The 19,924-nt window shown below is 36.1% G+C and overlaps 1 protein-coding gene across 1 annotated transcript in view; it reads left to right on the top strand.

Annotated features, from left to right (window-relative positions):
- LOC136027986 (vacuolar protein sorting-associated protein 53 homolog) overlaps positions 1–19,924 on the top strand; it is a 160,882-nt gene that overhangs the window by 104,990 nt on the left and 35,968 nt on the right. The window contains exons 8-9 of the mRNA XM_065705496.1: positions 14,136–14,375; positions 16,076–16,324. Coding sequence (XP_065561568.1) covers positions 14,136–14,375; positions 16,076–16,324 — 489 coding nt within the window. The remainder of the gene's footprint in view (positions 1–14,135; positions 14,376–16,075; positions 16,325–19,924) is intronic.

Here is a 19,924-nt window from a genome sequence, read left to right as displayed (position 1 = left end):
CCTTTAAGATTATTGTATAAAATGGGAAAACATGCGTAGTGTTTCATCAGCAATTCCACTTAAATTAAAACTACAAAAATGCCCGAAAATTTCAAAATAAATTCAATTTGATTTTTTATAGTAAAGAATGAATTCTAGCCCGTAGTAGCCGAGATATTAAAATTAAATGCAATTTTCAACAAAATCCATGACAAGAGACGATATTCCTAGCTACGTGCTGAACAGACAAATATTGTCCGCAGCAAAATGAGTGCTGCCATCCCCCCTGAATATTTACTTACCCAACAGTCCATTTAAAACTTAATTTAGATTAAAGTGATCTGCCCAGGCATGAATGCGTCATAGTTGGTAAAGTTAGTGTACCGAAGCATCATTTTTGTTTTTTGAACTTTTTTGCTAAAATCTGGATCTTATTATCTAGCGTCAAATGCATTAAAATTTATGTTTCTTTTATAAGTATTTATATTGATTTCCCATACCATCCTCACTTTCTATGAAAAGTCTATGTAAAAGATTAGAAAGCAGATAGGATTCAATGTTTGTTTAAAAGAATTATCAGAAAATACTAAACTTTAAGAAGTCCATTGCATGTCGAGGGGAAAAGTTGCTAAGAATAATGACTATTATGCTGTTCTAAAATTAAATAGAAACAACATAAAAAAAATGAAAACAAATGAAATTAAGGCAGAAATAAAAAAATCATTCCGTCGTTTAGCTATGAGATGGCATCCTGATAAAAACCGAGGCAATCAGGAAGAAGCCACAATCCGTTTTAAGGAGATTTTAAAAGCCTATGAGCTTCTTGTTGATGACAAATCACGTCGAATCTATGATGTTGATAGCTCTGGTACCACCTCTGATAAATCTGGCCCCAGATCAATGTCATACCAATGCAACACATGTAAGAAGAGGTTTCCAAACAGGTATGACCTCATTGTACACATGAAAATGCACACTGGCGCATGCACCAGTTCTGGAACCAGACCAAAGCTATTCAAGTGCAACGTATGTGAGAAGAAATTTCCAAACAAGTATGATTTTGTTGCACATCTGAAGATGCATTCTGGCGAGAAGATGGGCGAAATACGTAAGCAGAATCAGGGGTGTATCTAGAGCAAAATCTTGGGGGTGGCAATGTGACAATGGCGCCAATTATTGACCGAATTGACAAGTTTATTAAAAAAAGAATGGAAAACAGAAAAAAGGACTGAAGGCGTCATATTTTTTTTGGGGGGGGGGCAGAGCTTTTAATCAGGATAATACTCTTGAAGCACACCTGAGAACCCACATAATTTTCCATGGAAGGAAATACAAAATTTCTTAAAATTCTGGTGGATTTAAAATATCTCGCTTTCAAAATACATCTGTGTAAAAAGAATCAAATACGAAATTTTCACAACTTGTGTTGATGGGGTGGACAACTGGGATTTGAACAGAGGGCATCTAGCAAACCACATGGAGTCCAATGAACTGAAAGATTGTTAATTTAAAATATTTGGTTTCTGATTTTTGACCAGGTACCGCCAGAGAATCTTTAAAAAAAAGTAAGTCTATATATTGAAGCTTTGTAGACATTACTGCACACAAAGTGGAAGACATAAGGAGGGAATTTCTGTATGAATGGTATCAAACATTAGGAAATACAACTTACAATGACTCTTAAAAAGATCGATAAAAATCTACCTAGATATTTTTAGGCATCCGCACTGCGTGCCGACACCTTGGAACTTTGGGAGGGAGCTCCCCCCCCCCTTAGCTGTGCACCTGAGTCTGGCAGCTAAATTACCGTCTTGGTGTTTGTTCCTGCGTCCAGGTGAACGCATCGTAGTTGGAGCAATAATTACAATCAGATAATTCCTGTTATAAATGAAGAATCTTTGTGTCTGTACACGTGGCCGGGTCCATTTGAAAACAATGGACAGGCAAAGCAGAGGCCTAAATCTTTCTCGATCATTTACTCTGAGGCCGAATAGTCGTTGTACTGGTTTCTAAGAAACCGCAACTTTTGATTGGAACTCTGGGATTGCTTTTCGGAGTTTGAAAGTTTTTCTTTCTTGAGCCCCGGATTGTGCTCGACTCTTACGACTCCAGGTTGATGTGAACTTTCGGCTTCAGATTCTACTCCTTCCATTCTTGACACTTCCTAAGAAATTAATTTTCTGACTGACTAATAAGCCTAGTTTAATATTCGCTGATGGATCGCCCTATGTCTAGCGCTTGTATTGCAGCGTCTAATTCGGTAGGGACGGAATCCAACTTAACTTCAAGTGTCAATTTTTTTTTTTGCTGCCTCGGTACAGTCAATAAGGCAAGACAGAGCAGCGAATATATTGTTGATTCCTATCGTTACTTTGAGATCAATTTCTGAACAGCAAACTTCTTCCAACGTGTTTTGTTTTACCATATTCCACAGTGTCAGACTTGAAAGGATAAGTAGCTTCAATTTTTTCAGCCGCATCGTCTTCTATCTAGACTCCGATATGTGTTAAGGACGGACTAGGACAAATTTCATCAATGGATGTCTGAAATATCACTTCGATTTTACCACAGTTGTTGGTCTATATTTTTTTTTATGCATTTGGAAAAATTGAAAAGCTCGAAACAATTTCAAAACTTTTATAAGGAAGCCTGGCCATAACCTATTAAACTTACAAGGTGATTTCAAAACTAAATTCTTCTATGTTTCTTGTAGGCAATTTGGTGCGCTTTTGTTCACTTCAGTTCAGTTCCACTTTAAAGGGTACTTCGAAATAAAAAAGAGAGTAAGAACCCTAAAAATAGAGAGCAACCTCAAACGTGTAGAAATCTGCTGCATAGTAATGCCGCTATTTTGTATATATATAGTACGTATAATCCGTATAACACTCATGCAGCTCCAATACTGCAATCTTGTAGGAAAGACCACTTACCACGACTGTCCTCTAACTTACATAAACAAAATTAAATTAGGTAAAAATACAAAAAGTTTGCTTATTAAAAGGACGTATTCATCGCTATTCTGGATAGCTCATCGTTTTGCCGTATATAACTAATTTATCCTTAATCTTATTATCATTTCCTTATCTTACAAATTATTGAGTGTTTCAGTCAATTTTTTTTTTTTTTCAATGTGGTTTAGTTGAACAAACTGACGCTCCTTGATCAAATTTTCCCTGAAAAGTAGAGTTCTGCCCAGACTTTGGGGGTCTATCCTACCAAATCGCGAACTTACGACTAAGACATCTGCTGAACTTTTGCGAGAAACATTTTTAGCAGTCTCAGAATGTGAAACGCGAGGTGGCTGCGACTGCAAAGCTCTAAAACAAGAAGCACCACTTAAGACACAGCTTTCTGTTGACTTGAATTGCACTAAGCTATCATGCTCTTCGAGATAAAGTCCACTCTTGACAGGGTTTTCGCACACACGATTTATTATAGTTCTGGGTGTTTTTTTTTTGTCCTTCAAACATTTTTTCATATACTTGAAGGATAAAGTAGTGCTCCAACCGTCCTTTTAAGTTCAAATGCAGTATCGCTCTAATTAAAACTGCAATTTCTAGATCTCTGAGAATGTACCTGAGTAGGATCGCTAACTGTTCTTTTCTAGAAGCATCTTTTTTCTCGTCGACAAAAATAGCGCAGTAATTAGCTGATTTTACTTCTGAAATAATGTCTTGCCGCAAAAAACTTTCAATTCGCGTAACTGCGTTGCTTTGGTACTGATGACTGAGCATTCAGTGCTATAACGTATCCTTCAGCTTTTCAGCAGTTTTAGATATTTCCTTCATCAGTTCAACGAAATTACCACGGTTTGGAGATGTTTATGATTTGTCATGATCACTCAAAGCAAGACCTTGGCAGCCAAGAAAGCAAATAGCGTAATAAAATGTACTTCACATGATCTATATTTTCTTGAACCTCTGAAGATGTGGACCGACTTAAGGCACATATCTCGAGATAAAGTTCTCTCGTGACAGGGTCTTCTGTTTCAGTTCTGTTTCAGCTTGCTGGCTTTAAACATTTTGGAATATCAAATAGAGTTGTCTTTTGCACAATCTTCGGCGTAATGTTCACTTTAATACTGTTTTTCAGTTCCTCACATGATTTTGAATGTGGGTAGCTTGATAATCAGAGACAAATTTGTAATACCTTTCATCTTTCTTTCTTTCGAAACAAAATTCACACATACGCTTTATTCTAGTTCTGGATATTTATTCTCTGTCTTGCAAACATTTTTCATATAATGATAATCTAAACAAGTAAAATAGTGCTCCAAGCGTTCTTTTAATTTCAAATGGAGTATTGCACTAATTCAAATTGCAATTTCTAGGTCACTGAGAGCGTACATGGGTGGGATTAAATAAAAAAAAAACAAGCTATTTTAACTGAAAGTAAAAAACTGAAAAATTTCAAATTTTCCCCTGGTCAGAAAAAACAAAAATAAACAAATAATACATTGTACCAACATTGTTCCTTACTTAGGCGCCTATGACTTACGCTATTGGGCTGCCTATGATTTCAGTTCAGTCTTATTTCCCTGAAATTTGATCCGCAATTGGTTTTATAAGTAGAACCCACATCCTTCTTTATTTTTTAATTATATTACCGTTTTAAGAGTACAAGTGGTAGGAGGGCAATAAGACGCCGTCCAGCACTCTACTTTTCCTCAAAAACACCCGATAAAAATTTTGAGATGGCTGTTATGTTCAGAATTCTGATAAATTTGAAAACTATTCCTCTTGGGATGTTTTTAACATTGGTTATATCGATCATGATAAAAACTAGTACTGTAAACATGTCTATGTATCACATTTTATCTGTATCTGACAGTATATCATTATAGTCGTTTAAATTTCTTATACTATATACCATCATGACTATATATCACTACATGACTATAATATATTTTTTGTAGGGATAATACATTTTTCTTACATTCTTAAGTTTAGTAGTTTTTGTTATGGATTGAAACTGTGAGATCACACCAAAGGATAAACGTAGAACTTGAAACATAAATGTGCCATAAGAAATCCCCTCCCCTGCCCTACCAGCAACACAATTGTTCTTGATTATCTAAAATTCGATCCCCAACTATCTGACAAAAACAATGGTTTACTAAAACTGTAAATTTGAAAATGATTATTGACTGTTTCTGGAGGTTTTAAAATAAATAAAGGTTAGGGAATCGCATCAAGGCTGTGCCGCTCAAAGGAAATTAAGAAAGGGTTCAATCGATCAGAGATTTTGAGTTGTAGTGCCCTTTTTAAGTGCTCCACATTATTGGGGGCAACTGCCCCCCCCCCACAAATGACGTCACTGATGAGAAGCAGCTTCTCAATAGAAACGTATTTGCTATTATCAGTCAGCTAGTTTAGTCTGACTCCGACAAATTTCCTGACTTCGATGTGATACCGTTTCACGAGCTAGATGGCCTGATGTTTGATGCCAAACATGCCTCTGCTCGACGCATTATTTGCTTTTCAGCCTTCAATTTTCGAAAGTTAAAAGGGTACCGAGTTCATTATTAAGTGATTCTTGGTGTTGATGGCTATGCTTTAGAATCCTATTATTCTGTTGCAAAGTTGCTTCTTTGAAAATATGACACTTCAGAACTGGATTTTCTCCCAGCTATCGAAATTATATCTGACCTCCCAGTTGCCTAGTCTCTAGTGCGAAAATAGACAAAGCTTGTTGCTGCTTTGCCTGTGACTACTGCCAGCAGTGAGTGGCTCTTCTATGCACTAGAACTTGTGAAGGGTTATCTGCAATCGCCAATGCAAATGACAATCTCAGTGACCTCATAATCATGTCTGTCGAAGAGGAGGAGGTTAAGAAACTGAATGTCGATAGATTAGTCGATGATTTCCTTCAGCAGTGAAGTCACCGCTACCCCTGTTTGTACTTGTGTCTGCTCAATTTTGTTCTGTTTTTCTATCTTGATTAAAAAATTGAAAAAATTCTTCCCCCCCCCCCTCCTACATTTCTGTGAATTGACGTCATTGTGTCGCATTTCTTTTTTGATTCAGTTTATTTCGATTAGATACCATTTTCAGGGGAGGGGTTTCCAGCTAGTTTCCGGAATAACCAGCTTATTTGTGGCTGCTCGCTTTGCCTGGACTTATTTCTTTGCTAAATTGTGACGGATGTTACAACCTTGATCTGGACTGGTGAATATGTTGTGTAATAATTAGCTAAAGGGGCAAATTTGGCATGACTCTAAAGAGGGCTTTTTTAAGTCAAATTTACTCTTTTGAGTAATTTGACTGAAACTTACTATAAATTTATTACTGATTTACGTTTTCTTAGAAAAGAAATAAGTTACTTTTTCTTACTTTTTCTTCTTCAATGTGACTGGAATTGACAACGATTCTTGAACTTCCTGTTAGTTGGACTAGCTATTCGCATTTACAGCCATCGCTGCATAGTTGAATTTCAACCTCTTTGCCCCTTCTTACTTCTAGTTTCCATGAATTTCCAATAAAATTGTATTCTTTAAATTTAACTATATTTACAGGAATCTCAAATCTTATTCCAAAAAAATAAACGACTTCAAGCAGCTTTACTTTATGTGTGCCTGCATCTGCGTGGACAACATATTCTGTCCACCTATCATTCTGCATTACTTTATCTTTTCTTTTAAATACTTTAGTAACAGTCTTAAAGCGAAAATCGTCATTCTCTCTTAGCCTTTTCTTTATAGCGACCTCATAGTTATTATTATCAAAAAGAGTGATTTTGACGTCATCTTTATAGAGTATCCCATTGAAAACGTCTCGTAATACAAATATCACTGGACTGTGAACATTTTCAGTACCTTTGACTCTGAAATTAACTCGACTTATATTCCCGGATTGAGGTCGAAATAGGACATCGAAGTCATATTCTAATAGTCGATCAATGTAGCATTTGCATCTGGCTGGCCATCGTGGTAGGTCTGCTGGCAGTTCGTCGAAGTCGTCACCTTCGTTTTGAATAACATCTGTTGTATTCTGATCAGGGAATTCTGGTGGATCATAGTTGAAATCAGAGCATGGTGTTTGGAAAAACAATTTTTCGTCTTCTACTTTAGGCCGTAGAACAGGATGGAGGACAGCTTGAGTTGTGCTTAAGTTAGAAAATATAAACATAATTATTGTCACTAGGATCAGCCTGTAATGATGTACATCATTACAATGGGGCATAACATGTGTTCTAGAAGTATAAAAACACATTTTATTGGCAAGAGAATTAACACATATTGGAAATGTTTAAAAAGCGACCGATTTTTTTAAAATCAAATGAAAATTTTAAGTCCTTCACTTTTTATGAAATTTGGTAGTCTGGACCTTAGTTTTAAAAGAGAATTTATTTTGATATTTTTGAGATACGATAACCATTTCAAAAGTCAAAGGTTCACCAGATTACAATATATCAGCTTAAGTGGATTTGGTACTTGAACATCACCCTATGGGGTCCATTATAGTTTTTTAGTTTGTGTGGCCTATCTACTCTTATTTAAAATTGTGGTTTACTCTTTTTAAGGTTTCGGAATTGTGTCAGTAAAAATACTAACTAACACCCTAACTGAACAATTACCTGTTTTTTTTTTGTTTTCTTTTTTTTACAAGACAAAACAGCTCACAATTGGCTATGATTCCATGTCGCTGTCCCTAAAGTGTGTCACATGTCACAAGGTCTCTATAGTCCCTAAAAGTTCCTAAAACTCGAATAAACGTAGTTCATGGCTGCCACAAGGTCCCCAAAGTCCCTAAAACTGGTCAAAAACAGCTTTTTAATCCCTAAAAGTCTCTTTATGGCAGGTTATTCCATGTCGGTACTTCAGCTAATAAGTCTATTGGTGTTAGTGACCTTGAAGACTGCAGAATAATTTCAAAGCTATAACATCCAGTTTTTTTTATAATGATGGACGAAGAGATTTAATGCCCTTTGCCTCTGGAGTCACTTAAACTGTCGCACAGTTTTGTATTCATTTTCATTAGATGTGTGTTCACAGAGGTTCGGCATTTTTTCTCAGTTTACTCCTAAAGGCCTAATAACATTATCAAAATAGCAATTGATGTCAAACCCTTGCTATCTTAATCCTTATATGATTGTTGCGGTGCTAGTTGAAACTTAGTAATGAACGATCCTCGGGCCATAGTAACCGAAAATTAAAAAGTGATTTTAAAAAAAATCAATACTAAAAATACTCAACTAAAGAAATCCAGTAGTGGTAACTGCTGTGGATTTTTAACTCAACATTAAAGAAGAAAAAACCGTCGGGAACCTCTTGAAAATTTCCTCAGATGGTAAACTGGGCTACTGGAATTACCACGGTTCTAAAACCCTTCTTTAGAGGTTTATAGCCTCCTCTAAAAAATAGAAAACTCACTGTATCGTTGTGTCTCCTTTTTTTTGTCCCCATGCCCTTAATCAGAATTAGATTGAAATATATATGTAATGCATCGTGGCATATTGCTCTAAGCATAGACTACGAAGTGCGAGTATGCGAGTCCAATTTTGATATTCGAACTTTTTTTTACAATGTGTCAAAGCAAGTAGGACAGGGGGAAGCTATTTTCTTCTGCAGTAAATTACTCTCCATCATCAATTATGAAGCGAGAATGTCATTCCAAGTTACGAAATTTACCTCAGCCAAAAGCAGAAAAAAAAACAGCAAAAAAAATGCGTGATTTTTAATTGTGCGGTCATGTGATGATTCTCTGATCATTAATAAAAGTAATTACTTGTGCATTTTTTTGCATTTTGAACTTCGATATTTGAAAATTAAGAAAGGGAAAAAAAGAGCCCTGAGAAGATCCATGTCGAAAGCAAAGGTCATCTTGATGTTAATCATGTCTTTCCAGAAGACATCCCCCATTGCACTTCCTGGCTGAAGGGCCAAGAAACGGAGATCAGCACCGCCGGTACAGACTGTAAAGTCTAATGCCATATCCTTTACCTTTCCAGAAGATGATGACGCTACATTGCCAATCGTCTTGGATTCAGATTTATGAGAGATCGGTTTGAATAACGAGTATTATGTTGATTATGTTATCTATACGGTAAACAAGATATGAACCGAACCCCTATTGGTCCTTATTCAGTTTCAGGAAGGTCCATTTTTTCCAAACGAGTTCCTTAAGTCCCTATTTTTGTCTTCTTGAACCCGTGGCAGTCCTGATAGCGTCTTTTAATTTACTCAGGTACCCATACTTTTTCCAGATCTAATCCTTGTGAAAATCTGGGTATCTGGGAATAGTAGTCGATACTTAACAGCTTTTCTACCCAAAGTATTCTGTGAGCAATAGCTGTTGCTAGATCTTTAAAGGTTTTTGAAGAATTTTTTCTATTTTAAAGTTGGATCCAGTATCATTGAACTTAGGGTAGGTCATAGCAGTAAAGAGTTTCAGTGGTGTCTGTAACCTAGTAAAGAACGAACTACTGTCATAGTAACCAAAAATTAAAGAACATTTAAAAAATTGATTTCTGAGAAACTATTGATATTTGTTGGGGACTCAGGATTGGTAACTATTATCTCGCTGTTTTTTGTTTGTTTTTTCTTTAGTCACCGCTAGCAGGGATTTGGAACAACATAGAGAGCTCTTTAACCTAGCTCGCTAACCTAGTAAAGAACAAACCACGTACCATAGTAACCAAAAATTAAAAAGTTGAAAAATGGCTCTCTAACCTAGCAAAGAGCGAACCGTAGATCATGGTAATTAAAAATGAAAAAAATTAGAAGATAATGATAAAGAACGTTGAAAATTAAAATATAGAGAGCTCTTTAAGGGCTCATTTGAAATGGGGTTGCAATATCTACCTGCTTTCCTATGCGACAAAACATATTATTTAAAATATGATGCCTTTTTTCTAAAAAAAAGAATGCACGATCATATAGCGCGCGAATCTAATGACAAGAGTTGGTACAAAACACGCGTCTTTTCAGAACTACTTTTCTGGGGTATGATGCCATATTTGAGCGATTCCACTGCCTGACTCCATTTTGTTTTTTTCTTTACCTTTTTCAGCGATGGATTAATGGAGGAGTCACGGAATGGTTTTTTTTCTGAAGGAAGGAATGACCACAAAAAGTTATGAAAGTGGCAAAATTCTGGGATCTACTAACCTTTTTAAATGAATCTCTTGGTTATTAGGCAATATTTGTAAAAATAGCCCCTAGGCTACGAATATACCAGACCTACGCGTTTAGGTATCGCAAGATCGAAGAAGGAAACTTTGAGAGAAAGAAAGATATAAAAGTCGAGCAAAAGAAGTAGCTAGCAAATAAAAGACACGATGAGAAAATGGAGAAAAACTGGAAGAAAAACAGGGACATTTTCAAATTCAATATGTACCACAGATGCACAGACACAAACAGGTGGCAGAAGGTGGCAGCCCTCGGTGAGTGTCTACTGTTGGCTCCGAGCTAATGACAAACCTTCGTCGGCTAGAGTTAAAAACAAGAATGGAAACATTGAGAGTTATTCATTCAACACGAGACTTATCATGCTAGCATCACTTCAAAGAAATAACAGACGCGATGAAGACTATCCATTGAAGACTGTTAAATCAACGTCACTCCACAGAAAAGACTAGGCGAGTACTATGGTTGTTCACACCGGTTTTAGGTTCAGTTCAGGTCATTATTACGTCTACAGGCGAACGTTAGAAGGTAAATTGTGTATCTGCAATGATCTGGGTATAGAAATGGCTGTCAAACAATCAATAGAATATCTTAGCGGAATAACCATATATGATAATAATTTATATTTACTACCAGCTAAAAGCAAAACAATAGTGTGGAGCACAAAAAATAATTGAAGAGGAAAGAAAGCAAAAAACGACACTAATATAACTTTAAATACTACAAGCAAGAAAATTTAATTATTTTAAAAACTTATTTTAAAAATTATTTTAAAAGATGGTTTTTTCAACAAGATCAAACATAACCACTAACTTTCTGTTACGGTACCATTAACTTACGTTAATGGTAATTCGTAGGGTACACCAATGCTTCTTCCGGAACAAATGGGTATTACCTGGGAGGAAGAGAATAACTGGAAGACTTAAACTGTGGTACAAAAGGACCCTTTCGAATAAATCAACTTTTATTTGGTGAAATTTTTCCATGTGCTTGCATTAGATTCTTGACCGCTCCAAAGTAAAACAGTTCAAAATAGGAATGATACCTTTTTATTGACAGTGAATAGATATAAAAATTATTTAACTGGATATTTCGAACACATATACAGTGTTCATCATCAGCAGTAAAACTTTTATCAGTCATCATCATCAGTTTTACTGCTGATGATGAACGCTGTATATGTGTTCGAAATATCCAGTTAAATAAGTTTTATATCTATTCACTGTCAATAAAAAGGTATCATCCCTATTTTGAACTGTTTTACTTTCGTCATGGAAAGGCAGTTACAGAACTGCCGACCCACTGTTTTCTTACTCGTTCGTTTTTGTTTTTGTTTCTTTGTTCTTCTTTTTCCTCGCTGGAAGTTTTTTTTCTTTGTGTTATCCTGCCTTCTTCTCCTTTATACCGGGTTATAAGTAAACTATTACTATTATCAAACAGTTCGTGGTAACGAACTGTTGTAAGGAGCGACCCGGCTCAATAGTAACCGAAACTCTAGAAAATGGAATTTTGATACAAATAGTTACATCGAAAGAATCGCATTTTAATGCTGATTTTAAATATATAAGTTTCATCAAGTTTAGTCTTACCCATCAAAAGTTACGAGCCTGAGAAAATTTGCCTTGTTTTAGAAAATAGGGGGAAACACACCCTAAAAGTCATAGAATCTTAATAAAAATCACACCGTCAGATTCAGCGTATCAGAGAACCTTATTGTAGAAGTTTCAAGCTCCTATCTACAAAAATGTGGAATTTCGCATTTTTTGCTAGAAGACAGATCACGGATGCGTGTTTATTTGTTTTTTTGTTTGTTTTTTTTTCCCCAGGAGTGATCGTATCGACTCAGTGGTCCTAAAATGTCGCGAGAGGGCTCATTTTAACGGAAATTAAAAGTTCTAGTGCCCTTTTTAAGTGACCAAAAAATAGGAGTGCCCCTGGGCCCCCTCCCACGCTCATTTTTTCCCCAAAGTCATGGGATCAAAATTCTGAGATAGCCATTTTATTCACCATAGTCGATAAACCTAATAACTATGTCTTTAGGGAAGACTTACTCCCCCATAGTCCCCGTGGGAGAGGCAGCAAGTTACAAACTTTGACCTGTGTTTACATACAGTAATGGTTACTGGGAAGTGTACAGACGTTTTCAGGGGAATTTTTCTGGTTTAGGAAGGAGAGTTAAGGGGGGGTTACGTGGGAGGATATTTCCATGGAGAAACTTCTCATGGGCGAAGAGAATTTCAATGAAGGGGGCGCAGAATTTTCTAGCATTATTTGAAAAAACAATGAAAAAAATAAATATGAAAAGTTTTTTCTACTGAAAGTAAGGAGAAGCATTAAAACTTAAAACGAACAAAAATTATTACATATATGAGGGGTTTACCTCCTCGTTATACCTCACTCTTTACGCTAAAGTATTTTTTAGTAATTTCAGCTATTTATTCTACGGCCTTTGTGATTCAGAGGTCATTCTTAAGGCATTGGGACAAAATTTAAGCTTTAGTGTAAAGAGCGAGGTATCGAAGAGGGTTGAACCCCCTCTTATACTCAATAAAAATATACGTATATAGAAGTTCGTTACGTAGCTTAATTCGTAAGTTACGTATATTTTTTACCAATGAAAACGTTTGTAAAAAAATTAAAAAGTTCTAGTTCCTTTTTTAAGTAATCAAAAAATTGGAGGGCAACTAAGCCTCCTCCCTCGCTCATATTTTCTCAAACTCTTCCGATTAAATGCAATTAATTAATATGCAAAATTCGTTTTAATTATTCATGTACGGAGAGCCAAGATCAAAACATGCATTAATTCAAAAACATCCAGAAATTAAATAAAAAAAAACAGGTTTTTTTAAATGAAAGTAAGGAGCAGCGTTAAAACTTAAAACGAACAGAAATTACTCTGTATATGAAAGGGGCTTTTCCTCCTCAACGCCCCGCTCTTTACGCTAAAGTTTGACTCTTTCTCTTAACTCTATTTTTAAAACAGTAAGAAACTTAAGCGTAAAGAGCGGGGCGTTACGAAGTAATTTCTGTTCGTTTAAAGTTTTAATGTTGCTCCTTACTTTCATTTAAAAAAACTTGTTTTTTTTTTATTTAATTTGTAATGGAACGTTCAGGTCTGGCTTTTGCTTTTCTTCAAAACTGGACGTCGTAAAGACTTTTCTGTCTCTATTTTGATTTTTATTACAGTTTGATTATAATTTGAAAGAACTCCTTGGTTTTAAAAGTTTTACGGAAAAGATCCCTCTGTACCGCCAGAGGCACCCCCAGGACATCCATGAGACTTCGCCAATCTTTTCTGAATTGGGAAGCTGCGTATACGTCTTCCCAATCGGGTTGAAGAGAAGCATGGATACTGCGCAGATCAGACTGGTACATTCGTCGGAAAGTGTTCCGACGTCTTCCCGGTCTTCAACTTCCGTTTGGGTGCCAATGTAAGGTATCTGAGTGTCTTGTATTCGGAGAATATGGTCCAAATATCTCCACCTCCGAGCTCTAATAGTGTCATTTACCAGAGGCTGGTTGGCAAGTTTTTCGAGTATCAATCTGTGTATTGATCAATTTATCTATGTAAACATTATCTTCTCTTGGTTTTGCGCTCTCTGATGTAGTTTGTCAAAATTGGAGTCCATCAAAGTCCCTGTGCTTTTTGTGGTTGTCGCTGGCATATATTGCAAAATATCGAGGAAGACTTTTAGGATTTTTTAGCTTTTACTAAAGAGTAAAAAAATGAACAAAAGTCGAGAAAATTATCATAAATTAATTAATGTAAGGTTAATACAAACAGCCGGCTTGTAATGAAGGTGACACAAGGTTGAAGTCTTTCACGGTAATGTATGACAATAAATAAAATAAAGTATTTGACAAGTTACTTGGGGTTATGCTGTTTCGATTCGGCTTGGTCGATGTGTTTTGGCTAATGATTATCGTGTATGAGTTGCCCATGTGGCAACATCGATTTGCCTATTTTTCTCCTATTTTGTGTGCCCTTCTAATCAAGACACCGTGTTAGTGATGTTTCTTTTAATTGAAGGCATCTATCAGAGCTCATGGAAAGATTTGTAGCTGAGTCAAAAGCCCTTTCTTCCCAAAATGAGATGACTGAGTACATTCCAGTGTTGCAATCTTCAATGGATTTATTTCAGTTTTACAAGAAGGCACTGGACCAAATTTCAGCATTGTCAACGAAAGAGTCTATCCTACTGTTGGCAACTGTTTTTCAGAAATATTTGAGAGAGTATGCCGGTAAAGTTCTGCAAGGTAGCCTACCAAAGTAAGAACCTTGATTTGATTTTTGATTTAATGCATGATTTACTAATTTAGTCACTAAATCAAGTGATCTCAATTATTTTAAAGAGTTTTTAAACCTCAGGTGACAGTTTTAATTCAATCTCAAGTAGCGGGTTTAATCTCATTTAAATGATTAATTTCTATAATCTCAATCTAGTTTAATCGCAAATGATTGACTTAATCATAATCTCAGCACGATTTAATTGATTTAAGCATTAAGTCATACGATTTAAATTGTTTTAAAAGACACAATCCAAATTTTAATTGAAGTTTAATTGATTTTTAAACCCCATGGATTTAATTGATTTTCGAATTGATGTAAGCTTTATTTTTAACCTAAGCTTTCAAGGGAAAAATTAGCGATTTTTAATGTTTATGACGTAGTTTTGTGGTAACGTTGTACGTCCATATTTTAACATAGTGGTTATGGCGTCAGGCATGCGCTAGTGGACCTCAAGTGGAGCCAAGATGTTGGCTTTCTTTTAGGCGATACTGGTCAAGTGGTTTTAGTTACTTTTTGTTTTGTCTTTTTTGAAATGTTATCCCGTATCGATCGAAATACAGAGTAATTGATTATTTTTTTTCCTTTTACTTTTCTTTTCCTTTTTTCTTTTCTTTTTTTTTATTTTTCTCTCCTTTTTCGTATTGTTTTTTATTTGTATGTGTATTGGGGTTGTAAGCCCAGACAAACTTTGTTTCGGGCCATTTGCTTGTTTTATTTTGTTTATTCATGTTAATAAACCCATCGCTCTCTCTCCCTTAGCGAACTCTAGCCCATAGTTATCGAAAATTTAAAGACGTGTACTCAAAAAAATTCAAATGAAAAAATTATCAGACGAATGTGTAATACAAAGTGCTTTTCTATTCTTGAGTGTTAATTGTGCATTTCTCACTGTTTGAGTTTACATTTCTCAAGTTGGGTCTACCAGCGTATAGTTAATAGATTCGCCTATTGATACAGCTTTTCAAAAGTAATTTTCTAAAAGTTATTGTAATTAAATAACAATTAAGATAACTTTTTCCACGCTTTACTGGATGTTTCAAAAGCATTTTCCCCGTTATTATCGTAAATAAAAAAAAAATTAAGATTGCTTTTCCCACATTTTGCCGGCCTTTTCAAAGTAACTTTCCCACGATTATTGTAATTAAATAACAGTTTAGGTAACTTTCCGTAAGCTTGACGCGTAATCTGAGTCCCATTTCCTATACTTTTCTCATGAGAATGTCTGATTCTATTTTTAATATTCCTATGATTTATTATTCCAACGCTTTGATTTCTCCTATGATTTCTTTTTATCTCTAGCTTTAATTTCTATATTGCTTAAATATGCCATGAGACCCATGCTTCCCTCCAACATTTTATTAACATAATATGACATTTTCATTCTTCTGTTGAATGAAATACCCTTTAACACACCTAACAGGACCACCCTCCAACATTAAATCATATAATATTAACAATGTTTCTATAAATGTAGTTTTGTGGATAGCTTTTGAGTACTGACAGCTAAATGACGGAGAGAAGCAGAGGCATGCAACTTTCAATATCGGTATGGTAATCCATTAAGATTAATTTAGAAAGGGATTTTTTTCCAAGGAGCCACCCCCCCCCCCTCCGTCCAAAAATCCTGAGTCCGCCCTTGCTATTTAATCAACAAGTGAGTCCTATTTGCTGTATTTCAGGTTTGGAGCTGGTTTATCATCCCTTCCTCTAACAACCTCTGGTATCATTCAAAACTTCCAAATTATGCTGAAAGAGGGGGATGTTTCTAAACTTACTAAATTAGAGGTGAGTCGAACCTGCTGCATCCTTACCACATCAGAGTATTGTCTGGAAACAAGTCATCAACTAGAAGAAAAATTGAAGGAGAAAATTGATTTGAATGTTGCAGATAAGATTTGCTTTAGTGCTGAGATTGATATTTTTGGAAGGTATGTTACTCATGAGCTTGGGCGTAGCCGTATTAATATTAATAATAGTATTAATAATACTAAATAGGTATGTGAAACCGTCCACTTGATCGATCTTCTCATTACTCAACATCACTTCTTCACCTTCACTTATTTCTTAGCGACTTAGTCTTCTTGACATTGATTTCCAACCAATATAGTTAGATGAATTTATTTATCAAGGGTCACCTGATCAGTAAATGCAAGTAGGACAAAATCAGTTAAGCATAGCACCCATTCTCCTTACATATAGGAAGCTGAATTAAACCAATATAGTCAGATGAATTTATTTATCAAGGGTCACCTGATCAGCAAATGCAAGTAGGATAAAATCAGCTAAGCATAGTACCCATTCTCCATACATATAGAAAGTTGAAATAAGCCAATGAAATTAGATGAATTTACTTATCAAGGGTACACTGATGAGCAAATGCAAGTAGGACAAAATCAGCTAAGCATAGTACCCATTCTCCATAAATATAGGAAGTTGAAATAAGCCAATGAAATTAGATGAATTTACTTATCAAGGGTACACTGATGAGCAAATGCAAGTAGGACAAAATCAGCTAAGCATAGTACCCATTCTCCATAAATATAGGAAGTTGAAATAAACCAATGTAATTAAATGAATTTAACTAAATGAATTACAATTTGAATTAATGAATATCCTATTCCAACAACCTGAACCCTGAAAACTTATAAAAGTTATCAGTGTACTACAGTGTAAATGTAATAATGCCATCTATGTAATTAATGATGCCATCTATGTAATGCCATTATGTAATAATGCCATTGTACGTGATACAGCACTGCCAGTACCGTTACTGATGGTACTAGTGTATGATATCGCAGCCGATCGGTATCTCGTGGAGTATTCTGCCACAAATTTTTAATCAAATGGGCCTCTAGGGTCAGTCCTGAAGCCACTAGTGTAAGTTATTTGGTACCAACGCTTGTAACAGTGGCCTACGGTGCCACGGTCAACTCTGACGTGCCATGGATTCATGCTGGGGGCTTACCACAGCTATAATCAATCTGGGTCTTTCAATTGTACTACCTGTTGGAGGAGTAAGTCCCATAATTTTTATTCCCGAGGTGCCATGGCCTCGCTGAAGTTTTACGCTAAAGTTTCTTTATTGTTTTAAATAGTAGAGTTGTGACAAAGTCAATTTTTAGCGTAAAGAGTGAGGCGTTGCAGAGGGGACAACCCCTTTCATATACGGAACAATTTCTGTTCGTTTTAAGTTTTAATGTCGCTCATTACTTGCAAAAATACTTGTTTACTTGTTTTTTTTTTCATTTAATTGTCAACAAAACCCGTCCCAATACAAGAATGTTAGCAAATTTTGGTAAGATTTGAACTCTGCCAATTGTGGTGGAGCTGTGTGGTGTTTCGAGATGTACATGAGGTGGCGGGAAATTGGTAGCCCCATTTTTTCTGTGTTTATTGCGTGACAGGCATCATGGCATGATGCCTGACAGGCTTTTTGTATACTGATAAGTTTTTAAGATTTGATTAATTGATCAGTGTAAATTATTTTTCTGTTTTGCATGATTATTATATTCGCATAAAACTATTATATAAAACGTTTAGGTACCCTGTCTTTGAGCTGATTAAATTTAATTGATATACTGATTAATTTCATAGGCAGCACAATAGCGCTGCCTAGGTGAAGAGGTGGCGCTAGATGGCGTTTCGTATCGAAGAAGTTGTAGAAACTTCAAAAAGGGCTCATTCGATTGGAAATTGAAAGAGCCAGTGCCCTTTTTAATAGTCGAAAGTGATTGGAGGGCAACTAACACCCCTCCCACGCCCACCATTTCCCCAAACACATTTAATCGAAATTTTGAGATAGCCATTTTGTTCAAAGTAGTTGAAAGATCCGTAATTATGTCTTTGAGGATGACAACCCCCCACAGCCCTCATGGCAAGTGTTTTAAGCAATGCCCTGGGTGTATCTAAGCTTTATATAGAAAGATCATTTAAACTTCGGAGCGGGTTCATTGAATCTCCAATCAGAAGTTTTAGTGCCCTCTTTAAGATTCAGAGTAATGGTGGAGTGGATACCCCTCCCCCTCCCTAACATCGTGTATTTTTCAGAAATGTATCTGATAGACTATTTGAGATGGTCATTTGCTGTCCTAAGGCTCATTCGATTGGAAATTGAAAGGGTTAGTTCCTTCTATAAGAGTCAAAAGTGATTGGAGGGCAACTAATCCCCTTCCACGCCTACCAGTTCTCTACACCCAATAAAAATTTTAAGATAGCCATTTTGCACAACGTAATTAGAAGTTCCAGAAATTATGTCTTTGAGGATGACAACCCCCCACAGCCCTCAGGGCAAGGGTTGTAAGTTATGCCCTGGGGTATGTAAGGTATATATAGAAAGGGTGGTCGTATAAACTTTGCAGGGTCTCATTGGATCGGTAATCAAAAGTTATGGTGCCCTTTTAAGGATTCGGAGTGATCAGAGGGTGAATACCCTCCCCGCCCCTCCACACCTCGAATTTTTCCTGAAATGCATCTGATAGGAATTTTGAAATAGCCATCTGTTGTCATAGAAACTTCTCAAAAAGCTCATTTGATTGGAAATTATAATGGCTAGTGCCCTTTTTAATAGTCGAAAGTGATTGGAGGGCAACTAAGTCCCCTTCCATGCCCACCATTTCATCAAAATTTTAGATAACCATTTTGTTCAACGCATTTGAAAGGTATCGGAATCATGTATTTAAGGATGACAACCCCACTACAGCCCTCAGGCCAAGAATTGTAAGTATGGCCGGGGGCATATTAGGTTTATATAGAAAGGGTGATTCTAAATTTTAATAGTTGAAAGAGACAAAATTTCCCCAAACATATCCAATCAAAATTTTAAGATGCTACTTGGTTCAACATAATGGAAAGGTCTGGAAATTATGTCTTTGAGGATGACAATCCCCCAGAACCCACAGGACAAGGGTTGTAAGTTATGTCATGGGGAAATATAAGGTGTATTTAGATAGGGTAATCGTATAAACTTTGGAGGGGTCTCATTGGATTGGTAATCAGACGTTCTAGTGCCCTTTTTAAGAGTCAGAGTGATCGGAGGGTGGATACCCCCCTCCACACCTTTTATTTTCCTGAAATGCTTCTAATAGAAATTTTATAAATTGTCATTTGTTTTCGTAGAAACTTCGAAAAGAGCTCATTTGATTGGATATTGAAAGGGCTAGTGCCCTTTTTAATAGTTGAAAGTGATTTGAAGGCAACTAAATCTTCCTCCCTTGCCCATCATTTCCCCAAGCACGTCCAATTGAAATTTTGAGATAGCTATTTTGTTCAACGTAATTGAAGTCTGGAAATTATGTCTTTGAGGACGACAACCCCCTGCAGCTCTCAAGGCAAGGGTTATAAGTTATGTCCTGGGGGCATATAAGGTATATATATAAAGAAAGAGTGATCTTATAAGTATCGGAGGGAGCTCGTTGGATTGGTGATCAGAAGTTCTAGAGCTCTTTTTAATTTGAGTGATGGGAGGGTGTATACCCACCTCCACTTCACACCTTGTATTTTCCTGAAATGCATCTAATAGAAATTATGGG

Source organism: Artemia franciscana, chromosome 6 (assembly GCF_032884065.1).
Source record: "Artemia franciscana chromosome 6, ASM3288406v1, whole genome shotgun sequence".
NCBI classification, from domain to species: Eukaryota; Metazoa; Arthropoda; class Branchiopoda; order Anostraca; family Artemiidae; genus Artemia; species Artemia franciscana.
Note: the sequence above shows the minus strand (reverse complement) of the source record. Positions and strands in the feature narration are given on the sequence as shown.